Source organism: Terrapene carolina, unplaced genomic scaffold (genome assembly GCF_002925995.2).
Source record: "Terrapene carolina triunguis isolate 2854851 unplaced genomic scaffold, T_m_triunguis-2.0 Scaffold102, whole genome shotgun sequence".
Taxonomy (NCBI): domain Eukaryota; kingdom Metazoa; phylum Chordata; order Testudines; family Emydidae; genus Terrapene; species Terrapene triunguis.
Genome location: NW_020664453.1, coordinates 3,179,696 through 3,201,465, shown reverse-complemented (window position 1 = coordinate 3,201,465; position 21,770 = coordinate 3,179,696). Strand labels below are relative to the sequence as shown.

The following is a 21,770-nucleotide window of genomic DNA, read 5'->3' as shown; positions in this document are numbered from 1 at the left end:
CTCCAGGTGTCCTAATTAGCCTGCCTGCCTTAACTGGTTCTAGCAGGCTCCTGATTACTCTAGTGCAGCTCCTTCTGTGGTCACTCAGGGAACAGAAAACTACTCATCCAGTGACCAGTATATTTGCCCTCTACCAGACTCCTGTACCCCACTGGTCTGGGTCTGTCACAGTGTGTGTGTGTATATATATATATATATATATATATATAAAAAAAATAATAATCATCCACACAAACACTATGCCCATTTATGGCATTATATTACCAATACATTTTATTATTTATCTATCTATGTCGGTCTATAGATACAATTATGGTTAGAATAGTTAATATTAAATGTAATTATATTATAACTTAGTCCTGCCATGAGTGCAAGGGACTAGACTAGATGACCTCTCGAGGTCCCTTCCAATCTTACTATTCTATGTATACACATTTACACACAACTTCAGCAAGGCATCCGACTTCAGCAGGACATACATAACGAGCATAATGGGTTGAAAAATGTGTATATCTACACACTAAAGGGTCACACATTTTGTTGCATATGTAGGCTGAGGCTGTAAACCCAGACAGGCCCCTCGCCCCAAGACGGCCAGCACAGTATGCCCTTCCCTCCCTCTTTCTCCCCTAAGGTTCATAGATAGTCTTACAACAATGTTTCTTAAACTGAATCTACAGGATTGGGAAGATTTTCCAAACTTTGTAACCAATGGTTTACATACACATTTTTCTTTAATTGAATACATACAAGTTTGAAAATAGATGGGTCTGCTCCAAAACCTGTTGAAATCAATGAGAATGTTTCCCTTGACTTTGGTAGGTTTTGGATCAGGCCCTTTATGCAAAAAATAAATTACTGTCATTAATTATTGTACCATTTGGGATAGTGTGAAAAGAATGATGGAACAACCACAAGACTTTTTTTGGATGTTCAAATGCTGGATGACTGAAGGACTTACCACTGTTGTTGAGCAGCACTTTCAAAGACCAAACAATGGATTCTTATAATAATATAATGTAACTGCTGATATTCGCCCCCTTCCCCCCCCCATTTTCAGGCTATTTGGGGTTTGTATTTTTATGTTATGTCTGCATGCATCATTTATTTATTTTTCTAAAACTTTGATGGGATTTCTGAACTTAAAAAAAATAATAATCTTTCCTCACAAAATGAACTCTGTTCCTCATTGGAACTGGTACTCTAGCAACAAGGCAGAGATGAATAGTGATATCAGTGAAAATCTAAATATACATACATAATATGGCCTCCCATATGACCAAAGCCAGGGGAGAAGTCTTTAAGTATTTAACAAAATAAATGTAGAGCCTAGAGTCCTTTGGACTCAAAATTACTACTAAGAAATAAATCCAGAACGACTTAGGAAGCCCAATGCCAAATCACCACCACCACCTTGGAGACAGCTCTGCAATGCAAACCAAAGAAGCCAACCAAGAAGGTAGCAAGATCAGAAATATCCAAGTAAAACACATAGGCAGGACTGCAGCTAGGTCACAAGCCTCCTACACAGCTGCTGTCTCCCTTCTTAGAGAAGGAATAAAGCCTGCTTCCTGAAACATGAACTTACACTTCTCTTCTGTACTGAATACTTCATGTATGTTGCTTCCAAGTACAAACCCCATCACCACAGTGGTTAAGCGCCTTCTGAACACTTAAAAATAGAAACCCTCTTTACTGCACTAGGATCCTACTGTACTTCGTGTTCTACTGCAACACGCTGAAGTCCTCAGCTCCCACAGGATATTGGACATTGCAGAGAAGTAAAAACAGGATTTTCAACCTTTTACTGACTTCCGCAACCAACAAAAATCCATTGGCAAATGGGTGAACCCATCCCATGCAGACTTGCATTGCCTGCCAGTGCTACGACTAGGGTTGCCAGGCGTCCGGTTTTGACTGGAATTTCAATTACTGGCATTTTTCAAGATTTTGAAATTTTGTCCCAACTTGAGATGGGAAAAATTTTCAAAAAACTTTGAAAATTCTCACGGGATGGGAGAAACATTTCCCACCCAGCTCTAATAACCACACTTTGATTAACTGGGGGTTGGTTAGTCCAAGTTGTACTGTAGTTAGTCTGTGGTTCCAGTTCTCCTACCCTAGAGGTCAAGGGGAGTTTTGCAGGGGGATTTCAATGCAGTCAGGAATTGGCTCTAGGAGTCTGCAGAGAGTTAAAGCTAGATTCTGGATGGAATCCTCCTTGGGGTTCCAACTGCTTTGCTACCCCTCTGCATCCGCTCCTCCATGCCTGAGGACAGGAAACCTACCCTTATTTTAGAAAATATCTCTCTACATTTATCGAGATAACCACCATGTCACCCCTCAAAAAACAAATCAAAACAAAAAAGCCTGCAACAATTTGAAAGGTAAATGCTGTGTCCGCTTCTATTACATTACAAAACATTTATCAAAATTTATCAGAACCAGACTCAGGCCATGAATAAAGCTATTATACATGCACAAATGTGGGAACAACCTGGAAATCAGGATTAAGGGCTCTCTGTGTTCTTCATCTTTCACAGTTTTAATTAAAATTGGCTGCAATCAGTCCTGGAAATTAGACAGTCCCACTGCAGTTGTTTACTAGTAACTGTACTTAAGCTACATTCGCCAGTATTCTATATTTACTATTTTCTTAAATACTCATCAGTGCCTTTGAATGCATGAAGAGACAGAGTTAAAACAATTACAACATTTTCAGTGTAACATTGCAATCAAAAGCATACACTTTAATATACTAGTTTAATCGTCTGTTATGTCTAAGTTGGCTATTTTGCACACTGGATTTCTGTACTTTAAGTAATTCCTGGGCACAATACCATAGATTTGGAGTAATACAGTGCCATGATTTTATGAAAAAATATGGTTTTGTTTAACTTGCATTTAGATGCTTTTACAATTTGTCTCTGGAAAACTGAGCTTGAAAACTCCAAAGTAAATTAGTTTAGTGTGAATTTAAGTAACATTCATCCCAATAATGAAAACATACACAGAAAGAGAAACTTTTGCAACTAAGGAACATTCATAATGAAATGTTAAGACACATAAGACTGGTCACAGGATTACCAGGTACTTGCGGATACACAAGCATTCAAAAGTCTAAGAGCCATTTACTGTTTTAGAGCCATGTATGGAAATCTAATTAATATAAATTACACTAATGGGAATTCCAGCTCTGCGTAGATAATCGGCAGTATATGGTCTTAGTCTTTAAGGGCTCTCTTTATAATTACTGCAAATATTTTGGTCCCTTTGACTTTATAAACGGAGATATATTTTCGCCTTGATAAAAGGAAAATTTCTCAGGTTACCATAGACTCATATGCTAAAATCTGGAAGGGGGTTTTTTTTGGCCCAAACCCTCCAAACTGGCATGTTCTAATTTGTACACATTTGTTAAACGTGAAGTCACAAAGCGTACCACTGAGGGAAAGACATGCAATGAACTGGCTAGAGTTTTATGTGTACCACTGCCTTCCATTGGACGCACTTAGTAAAACTGCTGAGTTTTTCTAAGCATAATATAGAAATAGCCAGGCTTCATTTTGACTCTTGTTCTCCCAAAGCAGAAAAGAGAAGACAACTGTCACAGATTCCCACAAACCCACTCTCAGATGTTTTCTTTACCCTACACCTTTTACTACCAGCAAAAATAGGGCCAAATGCCAGCTGGTATAAGCTGGCAATACTCCATTGGCCTGTAGTTCATTAGCATTGAAAACGGGGCAGTTAAAAAACAGTTCAACACATAACATTAGGTTCTTCAGGGTTGTTATAAACAATTAGAATGGAAGTCTGTAGGAGGACTGCTACACCTGTTTCTCTCTTAGAACAGCATACGCCATTCAGAAATTCATAGGATGTGTTTCTTTAAGAATAACTTGTATGTATCGGAGCCCACATCCTATGGGAGAGAATGTTCAAAGTGGGCCTCAACCTATAGTTCTGTGTGCAAAAAACTCTGCATTGCACACGCAAATCCATCATATAGATACCTAATAAGGTTGCCTGCATCTGTAAAAAAAGGAACTGCTCATTCAAAATTGCTGGTGCAAATATTAAGGTAGTTTTTACAGCTACTAAGGTGAACTAGAACGCTGCAAGTTTCATGAACACCAGAAAGTTCCACAGAATCTCAAACATGCCAAAGTAAAATATAAAGTCAACTACCTTACACTTTTGTTCATTAATTTTCTTGCCTTGTCTCTTCATTAGCACAGATATTGGTGTTTAAGTGAGGAGCTGCTCCTTCCTAACTAGAGATGGGTCAAACCTCCCCTCCTCCCCCCGCTCAAAATCAGACCCAAATGCCCCAGAATTTTGGTAAGATTCAGCTCACTCTGAATCTTTGATTGCCTCAATGTCTGCATTTGAACACCCCTGAATTCTGAGGAAGTTTGGACCAGGCCTTTACAGTGCAGGTCTTTATATCCAGCCCATATTCTCTACATCCTTGACTCCACAGTAGAGTCAAAATTGTCCATTTGTCACATTGCATTCCTTTCTGTGGCAATGGCTGGTGAGGTCAAAAGCATAGAACAGATGCTGCATTAGCATCCAGCAGAAGGAAAAGCTGGGAAGGAGAAAAATCTTATCCCAATATAAGCTGAATCCGATAATAAAAAAGGAAACACAGAAAGCGGCTGCCCTAGTAAACTGATTTTTCTATCCCATAGTTGCTACTTTTCATACTCTGGGATCCTTGGATGGACAGGATTATATGGCCCCATCCTACACAGTGCTGGGTGCTTCCTGAGTGGTGCTCATCACCAGTCATCTTCAATTCCCATTGACATCAAAGGAATATGAGGATTAAATAAACTAATGATGCCCTGGGAGCACAGATGCTCACAGGTTCTTGACTTTCAAGCTGTATGTCTACACTGCAAAAAAAAAACAAAAAAACCCCACACACTGTGGCAGCGAGTCTCAGCTCCTTCTACACACTCTGCCTTATGCTACAGCCTAAAAATAGCAGAGTAGAGGTTCCACTCCGGCTGGAGCTCAGGCTCTGAGACCCACCTCACTTGCCAGATTTCAGAGCTGGAGCGGGAACATCTATGCTGCTATTTTTAGCGCTGTAGTGCGAGCCCCGTGACCTGGCCTCTGAAACTCGCAGCCGTGAAATTTATTTATTTTTTTTGCACTGTAGATCGTTCATGCACATCTTTATCACGTGCCTCATTATTCAGACACTGATTTTCATAGAAAAGTGTAAGTCAGAAATGGAAGATACCTATTAAGTCATGTATCAGGGGGTAGCCGTGTTAGTCTGTATCTACAAAAACAACAAGGAGTCTGGTGGCACCTTAAAGACTAACCGATTTATATGGGCATAACCTTTCGTGGGTAAAAACCTCACTTCTTCGGATGCATCCGAAGAAGTGAGGTTTTTACCCACGAAAGCTTATGCCCAAATAAATCGGTTAGTCTTTAAGGTGCCACCAGACTCCTTGTTGTTTCTATTAAGTCATGTAGCCCAGTTAATGTTCAAGATGGTTCGCTACAATATATTTCTCAATGCTTTGTCCAGTCCAGTTTTAAGTGATTCAAAAGATGGGGCTTCTATTAATTCCCCTAGGAAATTATTCCACACTCTAGAAGACGCAGTTAGGAAATATTTACTGAAGGTCAACTTCAAATTTCCCATTGCTCAGATTCTTCCTATTACTCTTATTTACACCCCCTGCACGCTCCTAAACAATTCCTCCCCTTCCTTGTTTTCCCCCCTTAGTCCTTGCTGGAGTAAGCTAGACAAACTTAATTCATTTAATCATTCCTTAAAAGCCTCTCTCTCCATCCCCTCAACCATTTTTAAATTTCCCGTCCTTTAGATGAATGCCAAAGATACTAACCTGAGAGATGGATATTTGCCATGAAATAACAGACCTGTAATTCCAAGAAGTTTAAAACATGAGAGCTTGAAGGCTGCTAGTCGATCATTGGATAGGCTTTTTACAATATTAAAAAAAATATTAATCAAAATATGCGTGTTTTAAAAGAGGCAACAGAATTGCTGTTTTTCATAAAGAAAGATCATATTATAATGCAAGTACTAGCAATATAGGAATTCCCATAGCAGATCAGCCCAGTGGTCCATTTAGTTCACACCATTCCAGGGATCCATCTACTGAAAGTGGCCAGTACCAGCAGCATCAGCGAAGATGCAAGAAACCTCTGGTGGATAGTTATGGCATAGCCTACCCTTAGGGAAATTTCTTGACCTATGTTTGGCTCTTGACCTGAACATGAAGGTTTGTAGCCCTGAATGCTGTCAATAGCCATAGACAAGTCTAATCTTTACATGACTGAAACCTACCAATCTTTTGCAATCACAGATACAGTTATTTACAGATAGTGCCGCAGGGTAAGAAGGTTTTATACATTTTCTGACATCCTGCTTTATTGGAAAGGCCCCCTCTTGGCTGGTGAGAGAATTGATTGCAGAGAGGCAAGCAGGCATCTTTTCAAACATCAGAAGTGGCACTGTCAAGGATACACAATACTGAGACAGATCTGCTGCCCGTTTCCTGTAAGTGCAAACAACTTCTGTGATGCAGACTCATTGGTAGCGCCTATGAGTATAGGTATTATGACTTGTGTCATTCAAGAAAGCCTTTGTTTTCTATAGAAAAAGCATGGTTAGCTGTTAGAGCAATCTGGGGATTTGGGTTCTATTAATTATCCTGTCACTGGCTTGCTGTGTGATCTTATGTGAAGTCATTTAACCTCTCTGAGTCACAGCTTTCCCATCTTGTCCAATGGGGATAAAAATCCATGCATCTTCCTCACTTGCAAGGTGCCATTTAAGTGCAAAGTGTTTCATATTCGCATTCAGCTGCACCATTTAGTGAATCACGTCTAGACACTGGTATGCAACTGTGTTCCTTTGGCATTATTTGGACAACCTACACATCTTTCATGCTGCATGAAAAATTTAGTTTTAGTACGTCAGAATAGAGCTCTAACACAAAAATGATGATTACTGTACCAAACATTTGGATAATGCTTACCCATTACAAACACTAATTAATCAGTCCTTGTAGCAAAGTGAGACTCACCGGTGTGGCGCCTCCTGCTGGTCATCCTGGGAATTAGCTCTTGTCCAGCCTGGAGTGCTCTCTACAGGCTGGTGTCTCACCTGCCTTAGGGCTCCCGTGTCCCTCCCGGACCCCAGTGCCCCTTACCTTGGGCTTCTGCCCCAACAGGACCCCCACTTTCTGGGTGTCCCCTCCCAGGTGAGCCCCCAGCCCTCTCACCCACCTTGTCTCAGTGGCTACTGCCAGTCGTCATCTAGCCCCCGCTCACTGGGACAAACTGCAGTCTGTAAAAGGCCACTCATCATTGGCCAGGGGGTCGGACCAGCTGCCTCTGCCTAACCCCGGGCTGCAGCCTCTGCAACCCCAGTACCCATTTTGGCCTTTAACCAGGCCTGCAGCCTGGGGATTTGCCAGGCTGGAGCTCCCCAGCTCCTCTGGCCTTTCCCCAGCCCTGCTCTGTACCCTGAGCTCCCAGGCAGCCAGGTCCTTCTCCCTCCAAAATTGGAGAGAAACTGACTCAGCTCCTGGCTCATAGCCCTTTAATAGGACCAGCTGTGGCCTGATTGGGATGTGGCACCAGCTGTGGCTGCTTCCCCAATCAGCCTAGCCTTTTTTAGGAGCAGGGCAACTGCCCTGCTACAGTCATCTGAAGTCCCCAATAAGGTATGCAAATACTGTTATCCCCATTCTGCAGAGGAGGAAACTGAGTCAGAAGAGAAGTGAAGTGAAGTGAACTGCTCAAAACCACACAACATGTCAATGTAAGAACCAGAACTGGATCTCAGGCTCCTGTCTTCCAAGCCATTGGTTAGGACATCAACAATGCTTCCTCCGTCTCTTATACATACAGATACTGTATTTTATACATAGGTGTAGATAGGTATTGTATATTTATTGTGTGTGTATTCTTTCTCACACACACACACACACACACACAGAAATTATATCAATATGGACATAGCAGATTAGTTTTACAAGGTTCCCACCAGTCTGACATTCATCAGCCTTATAATCTAACAGTAACAAACTACCCTTTACAAATACATGTTGAAGCAACACGCTCTTACTCCCAGTCCAGGGGCTGCTGGTTAAATTGATACCCAAGACTGATGTTCTACCGGTCACTGATTGACTAATGTTGCTTTTGACATTCCCAGGGAATGTTTTTGCTTGCCTGACCTCATTGCAGGGGTTAAAGGAAAGTTGTAAGCATTGGTTCTAAAACACTTGGAAGCATCTCCCTGCATCAAAAGTGCTTCATAAAAGGCTCTCAGCCAGGTAATAAAATATTTTTGATGGACTCCTATTTTATCATTACGCATGTAAGAAAAATGTATTGCAAGAATACCAACACAATTCAGGGAAGTAATCATTTGCAGATTTGGTAGGCATTCTCAATTGGCAAAAATGAAAGATTTATTGTTGGGATGATGAAACAAAGAGCAGTTGTGCAAACTTTACTGAGCAGGATTATGAGAACATGCTTTTTCCATTTCCCACTTTTGAATGCTTTGGATGCAGTTTCAAAAGAAAGATCAGGATCAATTATTTAATATTGCAGTTATGCTGTACCTGACTGTGGGATCTCCTCACACATGTTATCTATGCACAACAATAAAAATATGAAAGCCAGAGGGCACACTGCTGTAGACAGTAAGTCCAGTCTCAGAAATAAAACTCGCATTGTTCTTTGGTTCAGTGACTAGCACAGAGATGTGAATAGAAAAGGCAGGCAATGACAGATGTCTGTGATGTAAATGTATAGCTATTTAACATGCATCTCAGCAAAAAAAAAACTGCCCACCATACCCTGAGAGTTACCTTTCTACACAAAAAATACAGGTGTCCTGAAGACATTATACAGAGTCAGATCAGTTGATAGCTACAGTATTGTCTTCAAAAGTTGCCACACAGCCAAACAAAAGCTTGATCCTGCAAACCTCACTTACATGAATAATGCTACAGAAGTGGATGGGGCTCCTTGTGTGAATAAGGGTTTACAGGATCAGGTCCCAAAGCACGCTTAAGAAATAGGTGGAAGAGAAAACAATTAAAGAGAAACTAATTCTTTCTCTTCCCATTTCTGCCAAGGGTTCAGTGTGACTCAGAGCAAGCTGTAGGTGAAGCTCTCTGGGCCATATTCTGATCTCATTTGAACAGGTATAAATTCAGAGTAATTCTGGATTCACACTTGTATAAATGGGAGCAGAATTTAGCCCAGAATCTGTGCCTGAGTTTATCTACCTGTGAAGTGGTCACAATTATCACCATTGTGAGGATTAATTATTGTTTGTAAAGCACTTTGAGATCCTTAAATGAAAGGAGCTATTGAGGCACAAAGTGTTATTATAGATCTATTATTATTATTATTAGGCCCATTAATGCAATGCATGATAATAATAAAAATACATTGCATTCTTTAGTCCTCACAACACCCCTGTGCCATGAATATTATTAATCCCATTTTACATTGGGGGAATCTCAGGGACAGAAAGGCTAATTCCAAAAATTTCCAGAAGTGTCCACTGAGTTTCAGTGATTCAATTATTGGATGCCTAGTCTGAGACATCTAGAACCTGAATTTCATTGGTGCTTAGCATCTAGGTGCACTATCAATCTGCGCCCTTCCCCAAAAAGAGCTATCCAAAATTGATGGATGCTTTTGGTAACTTTGGAATAGGGGTTTTGCCAAAAGACACAGAGGGTCAGATTCTGACACATTTACTCATTCTGAATAGCACCTTGAATTCAAAGTGGTAGTTAGGCGCCTAAATACCTTTGTGAATCCCATCCTTACCTGACAAGTGGCCCCATTGAAATCTACGCGACTACTTGTCCAATAAAGTACTACTCAGTATAAGAGTATTAGAATTGGCCCACAGTGAGCTGTACACAGATACAAAGATCATGCTCTGACAACCATTGGTTTTTATTTCTCATAAGATTGTTAAAAGGCCAGCTATTGCTGGCTTTTCCTGAAATAACAATAATATCTCTTTTTAGAACTGAGATCCAACTGTATACATTACTGTATAAAGTTTTTGATGTGCACTAAATTCCTCCTTCTCCCTTGAGACTACACTATAAGGCCTTTGTGCTGACTGCACATGCAGATTAGCATAATTATTAAATGACATATTTCATAATACACAGCATTAAAATGTACTGGCCTAATAAGAGATGTTAATGAGTATATTGTTGACAAATTTTTTAACAATATTTAATTTTATTGTTTTTTAATTTGACCAAGCCCTCAGTCAGGTGATCCAAGCTATTTTTTGTCCTTTGAGGTTAACTGGTTTTTAAAAAGGCTAAATCGCTGAAATTTCAGAAGAATCTCATGCCATTTTTAATAATCCCCACCGAGCACATGCTTTGAAATCAAGTAAGGCAAAGCATCTAACCTCAGGGATACATTCCCTAATGCTTTATTTAAGAGCTTAGAATTTTAAAGCCTATCAACCTCTGTATTTAAAAATTAATAATATTCAGATGCAAGATTAACAAGGATGTGAAATTATTTTTGATAACACGAGTACGCTCACATTGCTTCCAGGCTGAAGGTTATTGCACTCTGCTCAACTCACTATGAATAGCCTTCTTAACTGGACCTTCTAGAGAAAATCTGCCTTATTGAAATGCTGTTGAGACTCAGCTAAATTACACTTCTGGGACTCAACTGTTGGACATATCTTTTAGGTATTTTTATAATATTAAGACTTTCCTATAAAGAACAGAAAACTCACAATTATATTTGCAATACTTATGACTAGATGAGAAATAAAACTGATTACTTTAGGTTGTATCACTTGATCTTTACCATTGGGCAGATTCATATAGTGAAACTGGCGGGCAATTCAATCCCAGAAGAGATGCACAGAGAGAAAGAAATCTTGTCACACTTTTGCAACATGGGAAATAGTGAGCTAGGCTAAAATCTTTAAAAGTTATTGCAAACCAGCTGCTTGGAATTGGGAAGGACTTTCAACTTTTGCATCCTCAGATGTGACCATTTTGTCCAATCCATTGATCTGGGTTGCAAAGAAACTGATATTGTGATATTGCAGCTGGAATGAATTGGGAGTTGGAGGCTGGTTCCAGGATATCTTCAAAAGGAGACTCCCCTCAAGAGGTCTGTGGATCTGTGCTAAGAGTGGGCTTCAAATGAATCTGTGTTTGGAATATCACCCAGAGTCTGACCATAGCAGAGCTGCAAATAATTCCTAGCGTCTTACAATGAGAAAGCATCACTGTACCCTGAGTTCTGTGTGACAAGTGGATAATGATAGTGAGATGTTATTTTTGCATGCCAGTTGGGCAAAGGGAGGTAAAGAGAGCCTAGGAGAAGTTTTCCAAGGAGGATTGGGAGCACTGCCTGGAATTTTGGCAGCCAGAGATGGCAGGCTGCAGCTAATATATTTTAAGATTTGACTCTGGGCATAGTTTACCCTATATTATCAGAAAATGAGCTTGAATGACTCTGGGCAATGTTGGAGGAGAGTTCTGGAGTGACTAGTTCACTTTTGCATATGACATGGGAGTGACAAATGGCACAGTAACTGGGGAGAACATTAAAATCCCTCTTCATTAAAATCCCCATACTGGACCAGGCCATTGGTTACGCTTTTTCAGCATCCTGAAGCATTTAGTTTTCTGACTAAGATTTGCTGCTTTCAAGGAAAATGACCTCCCCCATCTCATATATACCATGCCAACTGTGCAATGTGGTACAGAGAGGTAAAATTCCATCCTTGAACCCATCAGGTGATCAGCTTACCTCCTATACAACTGTACTTCATTACTCCTGTTTTTAGACTGCATAACTACAAACTTTATTAGTGTCAGAAAGTTATGCAGCCCTTTAAAAACCCAGCCACAATATCTGATTTGACTATGTCTTATAACAGTGAGTTTCACAGATTGAGTACACACTCTATTAGAGTGGTATTTCCTTTTAGTGATTCTAAATGCACTGAATTTATTTTCATAAATGTTTTCTTGTTCTCTCATGAAGAGTCAATAGTAATGCCTACATGCCATGGTGATTGTTTCTGCATAAACATCGCAGCCCGACCGACATATAGATAGCAAATGAATGGAGTGACTTATATTTTAACTATGCCCTCCTAACCCCTGAATAATTTGATCAAGTCAATTGAAATAAAGATCCATGCAAATAGAGTCTTCTTCCTTATGAAAGGAATAATTCTTATGAAAGTCCCATGCTGTACCTCTAACCTTCCTTATTACCCTTCTCTTGATCTCTTCAATCATCTATGTCACTTTCTGAAGGTAGCATGACCAAAGTTGAACACAGTCCCTTGGAAGAGGGCGTTAAACGGTGGCAGTTAGAATCGATTTTTTTAGATTACTGTAGATTTATGCAAATGTAAAGAGAGAGGCACCTATCCAAAACCCTAGGTGTCCTGATACAAATGAGAGGAACACAGATAACAATTAGCAGCCAACCTCATAACAGCCACCAAAACTCAATTTCTTGTAGAGGTCCCATAAATCCCACCCCACGCACATCTAACCCCATTCAAACCGCTCCCTCTGCATCAGCCTGATCAAATAGATGCATGCATGCCCTGAAGGTCAACAAATTATGGCTATTTTGGCCCAAAGAGGGAAGCTGGTTCCAAAGCTGAGGACCTTCATAGAAGTCGAGGGGAATCCAGCACAAGAACCTCTGCTGACTGTACCTATGGCAGTACAGCTCAAGGACAGAGGTGGTCCTTCAAGTAGATAGGTCCCAAGCCTTTTAGGACAAAAATATTGTCTGTACTATCTTCTCTTTCTTTAATGCACCAAAGAATTTCATTTTCTTTTTAATTGCCTCTGATCACTGAACGATCACCCTCATTGAGCCAACTACACACAATCACTTCTAAACCATTTGCTTCACAGGACCCTGCAAATTCAGAGCTCAACCATGTATAGCATATAAAAAGTTCAGACTTGCTTATGTGCATCAAAGTTAAATTTCATGTGCCATCCTGCTGTCCAATCTTTCAGTGCATTCAAGACTATCTGTAACGTCAGACAATCTGCAGTGGTTTAAATAAACAAATACACTTAGTATCATCACCAAGCCACTGACTTGCTGTCCTCCTCCTCCTCACCACACAAAGCTCTTAACCCTCCAGTTCCTAGACAGCATCAGGAAGTGCTGTATGGGAGATGTGTATGTCAGATTCAATAAAAAAAGGACTTCTGGGAATGTGGTTATACTCTTGGGTAGAGTAAGTGTTTTTTACCATTGACTTTAATGGCAGCAAAGTTAGGCCAACACTAGCATTTCTGAAAATACTATCCCTGGCATCTGTGCATTATTGTTCTGTGCTCCCAAAACACCCTTCATTCAGAGATCTGGAAACACTTTACAAACATAAATGAAATAGTCCTTACAACACTTCTTTAAGATAGGTCAGCATTAGCTTCATTTTACGGATGAAGGAACTGAGTTACAGAAAGGATGTGGACCTGAGTTTCCTTAAACTACACACATATCAATGCACATATAGTTGTGTAAATCAGGTAATTGCATGCACAAGTAGAGAATTTCCCTGCTGATGAAGGATTGTCAGCCTATAGAGACTACAGTACCCAACACACCTTGCTGCATTTTGATCAAAACAGATTCCTCATTGGCTGCTGTTGGCAACTACTCACTGTCTGCTGAGATCATAGATTTCCCATTGGCGGCTAGCAGTATGAATCTGCTTAGAATGCCCCACTCAGCACAGGTGTAGTAATCAAGTTAAAACCCCTGATTAGTTACCAAATGTATCAGGCCCTTTTGATGCTTAAAGTTTTAAAAGGCCTGTGAAATTCTAAATCACCCATACAAAATACATAGAGAAAGTCTAGTAGTACAGTTACTTATTTATATAGCTGTCCGTACAGAGAACTGCAAAATGGGTAGCAATTTTAAAGAGGTAGATGGTTAGCTTATGTGATGTAGTGGCCTGAGCACAAGATCTGGGGCCAGGAACTCTTGAGTTCTAATGCTGCCCCTGATGCATATTCTTTAGGTGCACTTAGGCAAATCATTTAACTTCTTTGTGCCTCAGTTTCCCTATCTGTAATGAGGCCATTATAATACTTACCCCGTGTGAACTGATTAACAAGTTACTATGTTTTGATTAAAAGGGCTAATTATTAACAATATAAATACTTTTTTTTTTGGTTCAACAGTTGCAACCAAAGACCCCAGCCAGGCCAGGCCCAAGGGTATGCTCAGGAATTTAAAATTTCACTGGTTTTGGGGCGGCATGTTCTGTGCCCCCACTGAGCCACTGGGCCAGAGGAGCTCTCTCTATCTGCTGTGGCCTTGGGAATGGAGGAGTTCTGTGCCCCTGCCAATTATTGGAGGTGGGGGGTCATGCCCGTTTGTCCCCTCCTTGTGCACTGCATACAGTACATACATAAAATAAAAGAGAGTGTCTTCTCCAAAGAGCTTGCAATCAAAGAAGGAACAAGATGTGGACGGGGTTGGACAAGAGAAAGCAAGAGTGAAAACAACAGGCTACATAGTTTGCTTCTTTAAGGTAAGTGAACTAGAGATGTTAATGATTGAGAGACAGGCCACCTGTCAAGCCATTATCACTGGTGGTTTACAGGAGCACCATGATTTATGATGCCTAGTTTCTATAAACATAAATAAATTGCATAAGTAGAAATGAGATTTTCTTATTTCTCTTCACTCTTAGTTGCCCAAGTTTGAAAATTGGGTTCCTTGAAAACACACACACACACACACACACACACACACACAGATGGTAGCCTTGTCTATTTTTTATGAAGTTGTCACACACACACACACACACACAGAGCGATGGTAGCCTTGTCTATTTTTTATGAAGTTGTCACCATACAAGAGGGACTGAAAGAGATGACCCACTAGTGGTTTTATCCAAATCAAACAATCGTAGACCTAACAAGACTAAACGAGCAGCCGTATATTTACATTCTCATACAGGGATTTATGGTTAGTCTACAGTATTTAGGGATCACTAGTATTCCATACACCAAAATGCCGGTAGAACTGAAAGACAACAAAAGATGCAGCTATGAGAAATATTTTTTTTAAATGAAAACCATTTAAGCTTGCTAATTTTTGCTGTCTCAGACAATCAAAATTCCAATTGTCTGGGACATCAAATCTAAAAAAGCATGAAATTAATCTTCAAAAGTTGAAGTCTTAAGTACATTGCATCATTATTTTTGTTGGATATATTTTTGATTATAATGCAGATGAACCCCAAATTTAATAAAACTAAAATAACATGAGTTAAGTATGAAACATAACAGGATATTGCAGAGAGATTAGGTAGTTTCCTTTAGACTACTTGCAGAGCCCAAGGAAAAATCAAACACAAGGAACACAATGAAGAGAAGACACAGCTTAATTAGAACATTTAACTGAGTAGGAAAGGAGAATACTCAGAGTACAGGTTTTGGCAACAAAATGCAGAAAGCACAAGAAGTACCCAGAATCTCAGTAGTTCCTCTACAGCGAATGTCGTTTTGCCTTTCGACCGTTGGTAGTAGAGAAAGAAGCATGCTAGCTAAATTTAAACCAGCTGTAATGATGAGAGTGTTACAGTTGGACTGGAGGAAGCTTACCTCATGAAAGTATTGTGGAAACTGCTGTTGGAAAGATAATAAAAGGATTAACTGCAGTTTTAGTGGACCATTTACTTTTCAATCAAAATGTCTCATGTATTTCCTGTTCTCAAGTGGCTTGAATTCCAAAATTCCTTTGTCTATTACAGTACATAGTAGCAAAGCCTGTCATAAGAAATTAATAATTTTACATGGAAGAAAACTTTTATTTATATGGATTGAGTGCTATTTGTGCTAACTGCCTCAAACAGTCTCAATACCTACTTAGCCAGCAATCTTACCAGGCAAAAGAAAGAAGAAAATCAGCAGCCTCAAAAAGGAAGTAGAAGTGTGCACAATGGGTAATTGTAAGCAATGAAAGAAAATCCCCACTACAAATACCAAGAGATGCAAAGTTACTGAACAGGGCAATCCACTAAACATAACAAAACAAAATCTAAAACCTCAATTGATGCAAAATGAATTGCCTTATTAATTTCCAGGGGTAACTGCACAGTTATTACCCCATCAAAAGATAACCAATAATGTAAAATGGCATAACATCATAGCACAAAGAAAACACAAAGAAATCTTTTTGAAAAAATGGAATGTAATTCAGCAGGCAAATGATCCCCGTTTGTGGATAATAATTTTAAGGAGACGAGTCTGTGGCTTCAGATCTTGCACTGCTAGATCAAGTATTTTCAACAGCAGGAAGCTAGACTTGCAAAAAAGATGCATTTTTAATGTGCCCCAAAGGTCTGGTTTTACTATAGCCCAGGACTCCAGGTCTCAATTATTATTACCTGCTGATAGTCACTATTTTTGTTCTGGCCATGGAAGGAGTTAACTGCTCATGTGACGTTATGCTCTTAAGTCTCTCTGGGGCACACAGAGTATTGGAGTGATTACACTGTCAGCTGTAATGAAACAGCGCTTTATATATTTACATGCCAAGACTACATACATATTTCCAGCATGTCCGATATGCAGGTTTTCATCGGGCCTTTCACAACACTAAATTCTTGAGATGTTGTCAATAGCCAATTATTTAATGCAGACTAACAAAGTGACTGAAAGGAGGAAATTTTTAGTGTTACATGAACTAACTTCTGTGGTATACACAGACTCCTATACAAACACTGACTGGGAATGTAACATTAGAAATCTGCTATACAATAGCTGTCAAATATGCATCTTAGCGAAAATGAAAAAGGGTTTCCATCTCCTGCCTGAGTAAATCTAGCACTCTCTACTATGTCTTTCATCATCATAGAAAAGCTAACCAACTTTCCCCATTTTATCATTTTCCTTAAAAAAGCCTGAAAGAAATGAAGAGGAAAGATTGTTTTCATTTCTTTGTAAGTGATTAAAAAGCCAGTTCCACTGAGAAATCCAGATGGTTTAGCAGTTTCATTACATTTTTATTTATAAGAAAGGGGTTTTCATTGTTCTTTTAACATTTATGGCAATAAAAATAACTGAAAGGAGTTTAAATTCCTCAGTGCTTTTACAAGAGATGTTGGTGCTACCTATGAAACTGAGGCAGAAGGTAATTATTTGTATAAGTACTCTTGATTGATAAATTAGACACATACAGTTGTCACTCTTAAAATGTGCCATTTTACCTCAAGCAACTAGATAATGATGCCTCGCTATTTCCACTGTTATTCCATATACATGGTTATATGGAATACTTATTGAATAATACTAATATTAAAATAACATTATTAAGATATCTAAGGCAAATGAAAAGTTGTTAAGGTGATATAGCATTATTCTCTGGCAAAGCAAGAAATGTTGCATATTACTTTTCCTCCCCTCCAACCCATCATTAATACTTGACACAAGGCCTTGAGACATTTCTATCTCCATATATATATATATATATATATATATATATATATGCTCTTATCATATATACACACACACGCGCCATAATGGACTTCATCCTGGCCTAACCTTCTTACAAGTATTTCTCGCTATAAGATTTTGCTACCAATACAATAATGGGGGGAAATTGTGTCAATTGACTGCCATGACCTGCTGGTGCAATTATTCCTTTGATTTTTTTTTTTTTAACAGCAGTACACAAAGAAAGCTTTGAAAATCTCATGGCTCAGTTTGGAAGCTCATGTCAAACTTGCTTAGTTTTATCTAGTCTATTCAAGGTCTTATATTATTACTCCTCCCTGCATATGGAAAGCTCTATGGAAGTCATTAACTTTTATTTTAATTTGGCCATATTATCGTCATAGGGTGCAGATGAACAGACAGTGCTGTTCTCAAGATCCTCTTTTTGGAATGCTGATGTTGTTTACAATAGCTTGATCAGAGGAGAACAAAGGGTTTTATTTTTTTTAGAACACTCTATTTTGCAAGTTCAAAAAACAAAACAAACCTCCTAAAACCAACCCCTAACAACCTGAGAAAATCTCAAGCTATTTTGATTTTTTAACCATTTTAAATCCTTAATATGATTCTTTTTCTTTTCCCAACTACCATCTCAAACGTTTGCACTATTAACTCCATGGGTTATTGTTGAGGGGGAGGAATGAAAAGAATTTAATTAGATGAGTTTTACGTTTCTTTATTTAAAATGTCACCCGAGGCTCAGTGACCCTTATTTTACGTTAAATGACTGCTGCTGGCTTTGATCGTCATTTTATTAATGCTTTAATGGATATTAAAAAATAAACCGTTGTATTAAAGTTAAGCTTTCATATAAGGGGACTGAATCTCTTTTCCAAGAGCTACAATATTTATTACTCAAACATTTCCTTTAAAATTAAGTTCCTTCCCCAATTCTCCTTAGAACAAACCAAGCTACAGGAAAGTACAATAATTATATTTGAATAATATTGAAGAGAGAGAGAGCCAGTGAGTGAGCACAATAACATGTTTCTGTTCAAATAAACAGATTCCAGACTTACCATACACTTGTTTGGTTTTTCTCCAGAATGAACCCTCATATGAATCAGCAGTTTGTAACGAGCATTGAAAGGCTTATACCGACGGACACAGCCTGCCCAGAAGCAAGTAAAGTCCTCTCCCTTCCTCTGGTCAATGTGTGTTTTTTCTAGGTGTCTGACCAGTTCATCTTGTTGGTCATAAGTGGCATTGCAGTCAATCCACCGACAGACCTGTTTGCCATTGCAGATCTCTTGTTCATCTCCTTCACTGGGCTGAAGGGACTTTGGAGACACGGAGACGTGTAAATGAGGCAACGTCCCTTGAGTCTGGTTTAGCTGCTGGTGTAAATGATAAGGCGGCGGCGGCAGCCCCTGACGATGCCGAAAGAGATCTGTGTTAGAGGAATAATCATCGACCGGTTCTTGTTTTAAGAAACTCACCTTCTGGCTGCTGTGCGAGGCGTCTTGCTGAGGAATACTAGTACCATTCATCATAAGGTTAAGACTTGCATTTTCCTCTATTTGCTGCATTTGTAGCGGATCACAGTCACCTCTGTCACATTCAGTGGAAATAGGTACAAGGCATGCTGAAGGAGAAGGAAGACTGCAAGGGTTCCCAGGCTGAGAGCAAGACTGGTGACGAGAAGATTTCTGAGCACTGTGGTGACTGATCTCCACAGGATGAGAGGAAATGCCAGCCGAATTAGTCCGCAGACCATTCACGCAGGTGACCAGTGATGTCTGCGACGTGCGGATAATAGCTGTAATATCAATTCCTTCAGCTGAAGATGGCATAACAGAGATGCATCTTTTCTTCAGGTTGCTTGATTGTAGCCTGGCTGAATGCTGAGGACTGCCAAAGGACAATGAACCCAGGGAGGAGCTATGTTCATTATTAAACAAGTATGATGAAAGTGAATTTGTAAAGCTATTATTCATTAGGTCTATTTCAGGATGCAGACTACCAGAGGCTCGCAGCTCCATTCCCTCTGTAGTCCTTCTATGTGCAGAAACCTCCGAAAGAACCTTATAATCACCTGGGCACTCTTGCTTAATGTGCTGAGCTGGGTGACTTCCATTCATGCACAAAGTGGAAGAATCGACCGAGTCTTGAAACCTGGGAGACCTGTAATACAGTTTCATTAAACATCACCAACTGTGGGAGAATTTATGATTTTTGTACAAGATGCCACATTTATTATGCCCTGGAGAATGAAACCATTTATTCTCTACTGCACATTGTCTATGTCTTCCAACAATTAACTTAAAAAATCCTGCAACGTTTCCTCTGTGGCCTTCTAAAGGCAGCATCATTTTACATGGGATTAATTTTACACAGTGGGTTACACATTGTACAAACTCCCCCTCCCGCCCGCTATTACTAGCAACTCAATCACAATCTATAGGGTCAATGTACAGATTGGACAAAACAATAGCCAAAAATGTGAAGTTTAAGGCTTTAGCCATTTTTTTAGTTTTTTGAGCTTTTTGAACACAAGCATTTTCATTAGAGCACACAGGGAAAGTGTTTTGGAGTTCTCCCATAGCTCATAGTGGTGGTGTTAATTTTGTTCACACTCTCTAGAGACATTCACCATTACAAAATTCACAAACTTTCAACTCACAAGGCATTTGTTTGAAGAAAAATTTTGATCAGCTGAAAAAAGGGGAATGTAAAAGAATAACAGGAACCGCTGGTCACTATTACAATATACAATAATCATCCATTTAAAAAACCCCGCTAGTTGCCTTAGATCAGTGATTCTCAACTTTTCCCTACCAGAGCACCCCTTTTTTATCCAGCTGGGATCTAGCCAGGCCCCCTCTGCCATTTGGTAATGTGGGAAGGATAGGGTAGCTCGGACTCCCTGGCATTTGTTCAAGATCCTACTGAGAGTCACAACCCTCAAGGTAGGAACCCATGCCTTAGGTAACTAAATAGGGTTAGGAACATAAGAATTGCCATATCAGATCAGATCCATGATCCATTTAGTCTTGTTCTAACACTGGGCTATACAAATTGGCTCATGCGGAAGGGTCTAAAAAACTCCATAACAGACAATTTTGAAATAAGCTGCCTATAGGAGAAGTTTTTTCCTAATATTTTCTTCCAGGCAATCAGTGGTTGGCTTATGCCCTAAAGCATAAAGTTTTATCTCTCTTATAAATATTTATCATAGCAGATATAATTGTGTCTGTATTATTTCTCACTATTAGCAGCTGTTCCCTAGATATTCCTACAGCTTATGTAGTATATAGGGCTTGTGCTGGCCCTCTTCACATGGATGAATTTCACACTACAGAGGATTGTGGGTAATACTGCAAACACTGAGGCAACTATGGTTATTCAGCAAGTTTCTAAGGAAACCACATTTAAGACAAAATTGGAAAAATTTTAAAGAGCGAGCAATGTGTGTATAATCAGCATGTATAGCCAGATAGCTACTGATGAGTCAAACATTCAGGTACTGTGCACATATGTAATGGAAATCTTTATGGGGTAAATCATAGAACCATGGGGTAGATTTCATTTATCTTACAACTTGACTATTTCACCTGCATTCTGATCACTAATCCATTTTTGCTGCGACTATTCTAACATTCCAGCTATGGGCAGCTTTCCAACAGCTATGAATTTAAAAAAAACCACCCACAAAAACGTTTCCACACCCACAACAAGGAGAGATTTGTCAAAAAGATTACAGTGCACTGAGACTCAGTACTGGCAATATTCAGTCTTCTAGTTGTGACAGGTTTATGATCTAGTATCTTTTGAACCATCAGTATTAGGTATAAGAGCTTCAATCCCGCTGGAGAACTAGAATTCCCTACTTTCCATTGAGATACAGCACTCAGATCTTGAACTGTGACATTACTACTTTAAAAATACTATTTTAAATAATTTTTAGTGGTTTCCATAATCCGTTCATTATCATTTCTCTCTCTCTAGCTTTGTAGCGTTGGTCTCGTGGTAACTACGGCATCTGGTTTTAAAGATGGCAAGGCTTAAAAACACAGTCCTAATACACTTTTAAAACCTCTAAACCATTTCTAAACCTATTTGCCTGTAAACTATGTGGCATAAGCAAACTAGATGATGGAGAAGTAGCAATTTTTTTTAAGCCTTCATTTGGAATGGCCAACATAGCTCACGGCTCAGTAGTAATGCTGCCATCTCAGACTCATT

At 39.4% G+C, this 21,770-nt stretch overlaps 1 protein-coding gene across 1 annotated transcript in view; it reads right to left on the bottom strand.

Annotated features, from left to right (window-relative positions):
• The window catches only part of LOC112120571 (zinc finger protein GLIS1), a 274,792-nt gene that overhangs the window by 121,118 nt on the left and 131,904 nt on the right, over positions 1 to 21,770 (bottom strand). The window contains 1 exon segment of the mRNA XM_029911585.1: positions 18,605 to 19,709. Within this exon segment, the coding sequence (XP_029767445.1) occupies positions 18,605 to 19,709 (1,105 nt within the window).